General features: G+C 46.8%; 1 protein-coding gene across 1 annotated transcript in view; it reads left to right on the plus strand.

Annotated features, from left to right (window-relative positions):
- Positions 1-10,121, plus strand: part of LOC115273596 (signal-regulatory protein beta-1-like) — a 14,794-nt gene that overhangs the window by 3,152 nt on the left and 1,521 nt on the right. Inside the window, 4 exon segments of the mRNA XM_029916707.1 lie at positions 1,429-1,578; positions 1,581-1,790; positions 4,771-5,091; positions 5,667-6,029. Coding sequence (XP_029772567.1) covers positions 1,429-1,578; positions 1,581-1,790; positions 4,771-5,091; positions 5,667-6,029 — 1,044 coding nt within the window.

The raw sequence follows: 10,121 nt of genomic DNA on the forward strand, positions 1-10,121 counted from the left end.
TCCCCCTTCAGTCCATAGTTCGTCTTCAGTATTCAGTAGTCTCCCTTGATCTGTGTCCCTCACTCTTCCCCACTCTCTTTCCCCCTTCCTCTCCCCATGGTCCCCTGCCAGGTCTCTCCTGTTAGACCTATGAATGCAAACATATGGTATCTGTCTTTCTCCACCTGACTTATTTTGCTTAGCATGACACCCTCGAGGTCCATCCACTTTCCTACAAATGGCCAGATTTCATTCTTTCTCATTGCCATGTAATATTCCACTATGTATATAAACCACATCTTCTTGATCCATTCATCAGGTGATGGACATTTAGGCTCTTTCCATGATTTGGCTATTGTAGAAAGTCCCGCTATGAACATTGGGGTACAGGTGCTCCTATGCATCAGCACTTCTGTATCCCCTGGATAAATCCCTAGCAGTGTTGTTGCTGGGTCATACGGGAGTTCTATCGATAGTTTTTTGAGGAGCCTCCACACTGTTTTCCAGAGCAGCTGAACCAGTTTACATTCCCACTAACAGTGTAGGAGGGTGCCCGTCTCTCCACACCCTCGCCAGCATCTATAGTCTTTTGATTTGTTTATTTTAGCGACTCTGACTGGTGTGAGGTGGTATCTCAGTGTGGTTTTGATTTGAATTCCCTGATGATGAGTGACGCTGAGCATCGTATCATTAAGAGTCTTTTATAGTTTGTTTCCTTTTTTATTTTGCTCCCCTCCAAATACATTCATATGTTCTGTTTTATATGTAGTATCATACACACACACACACACACACACACACATACAGCCAGTAAATTTTTAAATAATGTGTTGCAATTGCATTCAGAAACTAAAATGATTATGATAGGCACAAAAAACCCACAGATTTCTGAAAGAATTTTTCACATCTCATTGAAGTACATGTTTATTGTGTGTTGAAAGCTGTGACCATCACTGCCACTCAGTTACCCAGGCTGATGGAACAGACCCCAGCATGTGCATGTGCTTGGGGAGGAGGGGAGTCAATCCATAGAGGGTTCTGGAAGTTAAATGCACAGCCCAGAAAACAAATCATCACTTTACCTCACACATAATGGTCTATGTATATAAACCACATCTGAATGCAAGGGTTCAGAAAGTGTAACACCAGAAGGGTCCACACAGTAGACACACAGAGTCATTTGGGGAAGCAAGGCACTTTCAGGGAGGGCTGAGGCACTCTCTCCTGCTGTGTGCCATGTCACTCAGTCTCTCTATGTGTCCTCAGCTGTAATAGGGTCCTGTGTTACAGGCTCATCGTGAGGGTTATGTGTCATGTTCATGCAGCGTGCTGAGCTCAAGGCCCACTCGAGGGGTGCACTCAGGCAATGAAAGCTGCTGTGCGTAAACACTTGAGAAGACAGACAGGATCACACGAGGATGAGAAATACCTGCTTTGTGTTCCCTCCAGGTGTGGCAGGTGAGGCGGAGCTGCAGGTGATCCAGCCAGACAAGTCAGTGTCTGTGGCAGCCGGACAGACGGCCACTCTGCACTGCACCGTGACCTCCCTGCACCCCCTTGGGAAGGTGGAGTGGTTCAAGGGGACAGGGCCAGGCCGGGATCAATCTTCAGTTTCAGAGGAGGAGATCATCACCTCCCACCTCGAGTAACAAAGGTTGCAGAAACCATAAAGAGAAACAACACGGACTTTTCCATTCTCATCAGTAACATCACCCCCGCAGACTCTGGTACCTACTACTGTGTGAAGTTCCAGAAAGGGAACCCTGATGTGGATTTTAAGTCTGGACCCGGCACCCAGGTCACCATGAGCCGTGAGTATGGGTGGGCCTCTTTTGTCCCCGGGTTATGATAAGTCAGTAAGAATGCACTTCACTGTCTGAACAACAGATAAGGATCAGGGGCTGTTGTGGGTGCACCTGAATCAGTCCATTCCACAGATCAGGAAAGTTGAGGCCTGGAGAGGTTGTGTGCTTTGGTCATGTACCCACGGCTGGTAAAGTCTGGGAAAAAATGGAATCTCAGTCATTAGGTGCCACACTCTTCCCTTTTAAAATCTGATCGGCTCCCTGGGAACTCCGTGAGCAAGAGTTCATTTTCTAGACTCAGCTCTCCAGATTCCATCTGTTACCTCTGTTGCTACAAGGTCCTCAGCTGTGGACACCTACAGGGACCCCTCCCCAGAACGGTTTGCAGTGGAGACTCCCAGAGAGAACAGGGCGGTAACAGTCACTGTTGGCTCCAGAAGATGGAGCTCTTGTTCTGTTTGACAAGAAGGCCAGAGGCCTCCAGAAGTCCCCCTGGGATGCAGTCAGGGGAGAGGAGCAGCCCCTTGTTTCTCTCAGACTCAGTCTCCTCATCTGTAAAATGGTCATTATCGTGGACTCCTTTGAGGAAAGAATTGAGGTGCTATGTCTGTGTCACCTGGCAAGAAGGTGGTGGGTGGCCCCAAATCCAGATGGTGCTTCATGGTTAAGACCTGGCTCCCTTTGCTGGGCTCCGATCCTCACCCATAGAACGTGGATCATCACACCAGCCTTGGCAGGATGTTAAGGGGACACAGTGAGCCATGTGAGAGGACAGACCCTCAGTGACCCCTGAGTCACCTCCCAGAACTCTCTGATTCTGGGCTAGTCTCAGTGTCTCTCAGGTCCTCCGTGTCCCATCTGCACTGTGGCGATAATCAATCACAGAGCTGGTCAGGGGTCTGAGGATTAGAGACGATGTCCAGAAAGCCCCGGATGTGGGGTTAGGTGACTCTTGAGTGTCCACATGCAGCAACTGACAGAGCAGCTGATCCTACTGATGAGGCTTCCAACCAACTCGCCCCCCCTGACTCTATCACCTCTGATGAATCATCCCCACACTGGGCCCAGTGTCCTTGTCTGTGTCCACACACCCCACAGAGCCGCTGCAGGGACTGAGTGAATTGAATGCATGTAAGGTGCTTACAGTATGGCCTTTCACTAAGTCAGTGTCCATGAATTTTGGGTACACACCAGGGCCCCCAGCACAGGGCTTGCACGGGGATGAAAGAGCTGACAAGTAAGATGGGTCTGCCTAGCATCGAGGGCCCAGGAAACTTTGATACAACTAATCACATTCCTTGTCCATCTAGTGGTGTCTTGGCAGCTGACATTTTTACAACTTCACTTACGCAAGTGACACCTCCTTCCTATTTCATCAGAATGTTTGAAGTGATTTTAAAGGAAGTGAAATATTCACAAATACACCTGTCTGTAATATGTGCCCTCTGCCTTCTGTTACAGAAGGCATTGGGTAATAACTGACACACTGGAAACACCCTATAGGACCTCTTATGGGTGAAATGCCCTCCCTTTTGAGTCACCAATGTGTGTGCTTCCAGGACACAGAGGAGCTCCTGCCTGTTCTGTTGGCTGGTGTCTCTGTTCTTTAAATTATTTCACAATTAAGAACGGAACCACCAGCACAGACACTCTGGAAAACAGTGTGGAGGCTCCTCAAATAGTTAACAACAGAGCTCCCCTAGGACCCAGCAATAGCACCGCTGGGGATTTACCCAAGGGATACAGGAGTGCTGGTGCACAGGGGCACATGTACCCCAATGTTCATAGCAGCACTGTCTACAATAGCCGAATTATGGAAGGAACTTAAATGTCCATCAACTGACAAATGGATCAAGATGTGGTTTATATATACAATGGAGTACTATTTGATGATAAGAAAGAATGAAATCTGGCCCTTTGTAGCAACGTGGATGAAACTCAAGGGTGTTGTACAAAGTGAAATAAGTCAGGCAGATTAGGACATAATACCATATGTTTTCACTTATATGCGGAACAGGAGAAACTTGACAGAAAACCATGGGGGAAGGGGAAGGGAAAAATAGTTAAGGAGAGAATGGGAGGCAAACCATAAGAGACTCTTAAATACTGAAAACAAACTGAGGATTGATGGGGGTTGGGGAAAGGGGAAAATGGATGATGGGCATGGAGGAGGGCACTTGTTGGAATGAGCACTGGGTGTTATATGGAGAGCAGCATGACAATAAACTATACCTTAACAAAAAAAGAAGTAGAAGAACTTAACCATCACTGATATTTCAGCACTCCATGATCTTGGTTTTCAACCTAATGCAGACCCAAGAGAATAATGCAGATTCAGGAAAACAATGCTTTACCCTCTATCTCTCAGATTCAGGATGGCACAAATAGACCCTAGGAATATTTGTGGAGAGATTGAAAAGTTGAGTGAATTCATAAATATTTGAAGGGAAAGCTCCAGGCATAAATTATATTTGGGATGAAGATAGATCTGACTTTATTTTGGTTCTGAGAAGCATTTTTAGTGTTACATTAAAAGCAAAACTGCCTGCATTGTATGTCCTCACCGCCACCCAAAAAAGAGAAAAGCCAGCTGTCTCAGCTCACAGGGGGCACATGGCTGTGTCACATTCTCACCTCCAGGGGGCTGGCCACATGGTTACTACTATCATGGGGGTCCGAGTTCCCCTCCTCCCTGCCCCCACCTCTGTGCTAACTACTGCAAACTCTCTCTGAAGTCAGGAGTGTGTCCAGGGAGGCAGCTTAGCACAGTGGAAACCAAGCGTGACACCCACCAGAAATGTCTTTCGTGTGCCCAAATGGATAGGAAGTCCCCTGGCAGAGAAGACTTGGGGACATTGAACTCAGGCGGGAATTGATCATGGGACTGAATAATAATCCATGTGAGGGTTCTGCACAGTGTGACACACCTGACCTTGGTGAGGATGACCACAGTCGTGCTGACTGTTCATAACTGCTCCTCTTGTAGCCAAACCCTCTCCCCCCGTGGTGTCGGGCCCCACGGCCAGGGCCGCGCCTGAGCAGACTGTGAGCTTCACCTGCGAGTCCCACGGCTTCTCCCCCAGAAACGTCACCCTGAAATGGTTCAAAAACGGGAACCAGCTGCCAGCCTCCCACATCACCGTGGACCCGGAGGGAGACAGCGCTTCCTACAGCATCTCCAGTACCACCACGCTGGAGCTGGCCCCGGGAGATGTCCGCTCCCAGGTCATCTGCGAGGTGGCCCACGAGACCCTGCAGGGGGGCCCTCCTCTTCGTGGGACGGCCAACTTGTCCGACACCCTCCGAGGTAGATGCCCATCACCCCCAGCCCAAGTCCACATCTGGCCCCCAAGCCTGCCAGCCTGCCCCTCCCCCACTCTGTGCTCACCGCCATCCCTTCCCTGGAACCTGACTCCTGACAGACCCTCCCAATCACTGGGCACCCAGAGGCACAGTCACCTTTTACTGTTTGATATGGTAGATTCCAGGTGTACACCAACTGTACTAGGTAGTTTCATTTACATTCCCATAATGGTTCTAATGATTGAGCACCTACTGTAATCCAACCACCTTGAGCTTGGTGATTCCATGTATTTTGTTAGTTGTTCTATTCCAACTGCATGCCAGGAGCTCTGTATCTTGATTTCACTCATTATCACCCTAATGGGAGGTACCAGTCCTTGGGCACCTACTGTGTTCTTGGCAGTGTACTAGGGATTTCACTCACATGCAAAGTCTACCCTCAGTGTTTGAGCACCCACTGCATGCCTAGCACTGTTCTGGGTGATTTCCTACCTGTGTGGTGGGAGCTAAGTTCCCAAGCCCCTCCCTTGTGATATGTCTGTTCTATGAGGTCAGAGCGTCTACCCTGTACTGTTGCAGTTCCACCCACCTTGGAGGTTGCCCAGCAACCTGTGACAGGGGACCAGGTCAATGTCACTTGCCAGGTGAAGAAGTTCTACCCCCAGCACCTCCAGCTGACCTGGTTGGAGAATGGAAAAGTGTTGCGAATGGAAACGGCCTCTTTGGACTTGAACCTCATAGAGAACAAGGATGGGACGTATAACTGGACGAGCTGGCTCCCGGTGAATTTATCCGCCCACACGGAAAATGTGGTTCTCACCTGCCAGGTGCAGCATGACGAGCAGCCCACGGTCACCAAAAACCATATGCTTGTGGTCTCTGCCCACCGGAAAGACCAGGAAACACTGACAACCTAGGGTGAGGCCAACCTGCCGACTGACCTGGCACTTCAAATTTTATATTTTCTTTTTGCATGTGAAAAGCAGTAATCCATGCCTGTTATAGAATAATCTAGATGTCTATAGATATAAAGTAGAATTTTGATATGAGCCTCCCTCCCCCAAGCCCATGCTCCAAGAGGGACCAAATTTAAGATTTTGGTATGCAGCTTTTTAGATCTATTGACCTAAACATGCATTAGAGACATAAAGAACAGCTGGAAGGACATAGTCCTATTGCTAGATCCTGCCTCCTGTACCTTAACCAGACAAGGCTTACGTCCCCACTCCAGCCAGACCCCCTTCCTCTGTTCTTTCTCACCTGGGCCTGATATCTATCCCTCTTACACCTTTCTATCTGCTTTACAGCCAATGTCTCCACTCTGAATTCTGGAAAGTAACTCTGAGAACGGAGTTTTGGGTCTGGACCAGGCTCCCAGGTGACCAAGGATGCTCATTGCACAAGAAACCTTTGTCTCCTGCTTTGGTTAACAATCAAAGCAATAATCATGATTACTCACTGCACATGCATTTGATCCAATTCCAGTTCATTTCTGATCTTCTTCCATTTCAACCACTCTGGGAGCTAATAATTTGCAGAAGGGACTCAGGGAGCAATGGGGACAGATGGTGAAGATGTCTTGCCCTTAGTCCAGGTGATGGGCTAAACTAGCCAAGGGAAACCTGAGTCCCTGAGGACAGGGACCACCAGCCTGTAGAACAAACGTGTGTTAGATATAACTGATGGGCATCGTCCCAATGACCTTCAGAGTCCCCTTTCTATGACCAAACTGTATCTTATTTCTCTCTCATGTAATGCCGGGAGGAGTTTGAGCCCTGTTTCCAGAAGTCTTTGCTCCAGAAGACCTTTCAAAGCCCCATTTGCTTCTAACATATCCTAGGACCTTGTCCTCATTGCTAGGTCAACCCTGGGTCACCGAGTGTCCATGAACCTTCCAACTAGGAGAGTAGAGATATGAAGGGGAGAACGACTTCTCTTAAAACTAGAGTTAGTGCATAATTGTGTGCACTAATGACTTAGTCAAGGATGCATATCCAGTTGCAAATGCAGTCCATAATTGTGTGGTCATGACATTAATGATTTTGGTTTTTGTACAAAACCAATACCATTACATATTTTGTAAAACTAACAATAATTCCCTACTGATTAGCTAAAATGGAACGCAATTTCAGATTTTCCAAAATGTCTTCTAAGGTTTTATTTTGTGCACCAAGCTTGGTTTTATTTCATTCCTAAATGCTTGATAGAACTTTCCTGTGGAACCACAAGGAACTCCAAAATTCCTATTTTTTATATGAAGAAAATTTGAATAGCTAAGGCCACTCAAATTATTCATTTCATTTTGGATGCCTGAGTCAGGTTGTGCATTTGAGGAAGCTGGTCCATTTTCTCTGAGTTGTCCAATTTCTACCCATAGAGTTCTCATAGTATTACCTTGGTATTGTCTTGATATCTGTGGGGTCTGAGTGATACTCCATTTCATTGCTGATGTTGGAAATATTTTACTTTCTTTCATTGTCAGAATTGCTGGAATTTTTTCAATTTTATTGATCTTTTCCACAAACTCACTTTTGTCTTAGTGAATTTCTCTACTGTTTCTTTTTAATTTCATTGTTTTTTCTCCCAATTTCCCCCCATTCTGCTTGATTTGGGTTTATTTGGCTCCTCCTCATTGTTTGAAATGGGAAGTAGGATTATTGAAACTAGCCTTTCCTTGTTTGAATGCCACACCTGGACTTCCTTCTGTGCCTGGGGAGTCAGGTGGGTGGAGCCAGGATATCTGGTGCTGTATTCTTCCAGACTACAGGCACCCAGCCTGCCTGCCTTCATAATCCACCTTGCAGAGTCCTCCTATTCTTGGCCTTCATATCATTTCCAGGGGTCAGTCTTGTACTGAACCAGGAGAGCAGGAAGAGACACATCAACACCACCTCTTCTGGACTGGCGTGGGCTAAGGTTTTCATTCTTGGCCTTGCACTGGAGCTCCTACTAGGGTTGTTACTTCTGCTGCTTCCAGTATGACTGACCTACCAAGCTTGCTAGTGTGCTAACACTGTAAATGCATATAAGGGCTCTCTGAGTTGGAGGTCTGCATGCCTATGTGACCCTGCTCCACCAGGATACCACAGACTCTCCTGGGCATCCCAAGGCTCCAGTCACTGCTATCATTGGTCCAATGCATTGGAATAAGGATGCACATTTTTTTGTTCCTGTTTATGGTTTGCAGGAATATTATAAAATTCTAGTTTAATAGACCTCTCTTTTCTCAGTATAGCATAACCAGGTATGTTACTGGGGTTGGTGCACTGGTTTGGGAATTTGGAGGAGAGAGTTCTGGGTCCTCTGATCTTTCTGTTCTTCATTCAGGATGCCACATTTGACTGTCCTGGTTTCCCTTCCCCCTTCACCACTCAACATTGAAGCAGCACCTCTTTCATCTTTTTTTGCTTTTCCCCCAAAGTTATGCATTTTGAATCATACCCACCTCTTTCATGCACATCTATTTGTCTTTTTATAATGCCCCTGCCTCCCTGTATCAGGTTCCTATGGCTGCTGTAATAATTAGCTCACACTTAGTGGCTTAAAAGGAAACACAGTTTTCCTTCCATTTCTAGAGGCAGAAAATCTATGAGTTGACATTGCTGCATTTCATTTGGGGCATCTAGAGAAGAGTCAGTGTCCTTGCTGTTCTACTCCTAGTGTCTTATTCCAGGCCACCCTCTGCTGTGGTCAATATACCTCCTGCTCCCACTCTCCTGCCTCCTTCCTTCAGTTGTAAAGGTCCCTGTGATTACATTGGCTCCATTTAAATAGCCCAAGAAAATTACCCACTCAAGACAATAGCTAGTTACACACAGTCTACCTTGCCTCCTAAGGGAGCACATATTCACAGACTCTAGGGGATCTGAGCCAACCATCTTAAGTCAGGCATACTTTGAAACTATTTACTATGATCTTTCTTTCCTGATGTGCAGATCATATTTATAATATGTTCTCATTTAAGCTGGATTTCTATTGGCAGTGGTTTTTCTAAACACTCCAGAGCCTCTTGTATAGCTTCCCTTGTCCTTTTCACGTGCCCTTTCCTGCAACTGGTGATGGCGGGCAGGCAGTGGCATATGGGATTGTGCTTTTGGATTTGGTGAGATTTATCTTTTGTCTCCAGATATTAAGCAGTTTGTAATTGCTCTTCAAGGACTTCTGAGAGTCAAGTTACCAGAGAATTTACTGTCCTTTTATTGCTTTCCCTCTGCATTCAGAAGCTGTATTCAGAGATGAGCAGCTAAGCTGCTGCCTTGTCCTCAGCAGACACTATTGCCCTGAGGGCTTTGATTGCCTTGTCTTCAAAGTTCCTATCCCGTATCTCAGTATCTGTCTCCTATATTTCCCCATCAAGGCCCTATTCTCACAGAGCAGGTGCACTGAAGCTGAGAATTCTAGCTTCTATGTAGCATTGATACTCTTATAATTATGTTGGACTCAATTACACCCTCAGCTTTTTCTGCCATCTGGATCTGAGAGGGGTGAGTCCACACTGGTGCTCAGAAGTTCTATTTCACACATGACCTTTTGTGAGAGCTCAATAGGTCTTAGTTTTGCGTGTCTCTCTCTGAAGGGCTGATACCCAGCAACGGTCGTCCACCCCATAGTTCTTATAATGACCAACTGATTTCCAGATTACCAGGGCACTCCCATCCTCTGTTACTCCATCCCAGGTCACCTCTGTGAGGTGTTATCAGTGACAACACCTAGCTGGGACCTTCCTCTGCTCCTCTGCCCACCAGGCAGGGGACCTCTGGGCCAGCCAGCTGATGGAGACCGCTGTGTGTATCTGCACATTAGAGCCGTGTTTCCAGACCTCTCCCAGAAAAACTCCACAGGTCCACTGCGTTGGGAAGCACACTCTGAATCATATGAGAAGGTAGGAAACTCACTGTGGTGAGGTGCCTGATTCACAGGTTTGAGTTAGGTAAGGAGGCAACAGTGGCAAAGGGAGATATTGAAGAAAGTACAGCACAGAAATCACATACTTGCACAGAGAACAAGCAAACTGGATGCTAGGTATAAGTTTTT

Source organism: Suricata suricatta, chromosome 12 (genome assembly GCF_006229205.1).
Source record: "Suricata suricatta isolate VVHF042 chromosome 12, meerkat_22Aug2017_6uvM2_HiC, whole genome shotgun sequence".
In the NCBI taxonomy this organism is placed as follows: Eukaryota; Metazoa; Chordata; class Mammalia; order Carnivora; family Herpestidae; genus Suricata; species Suricata suricatta.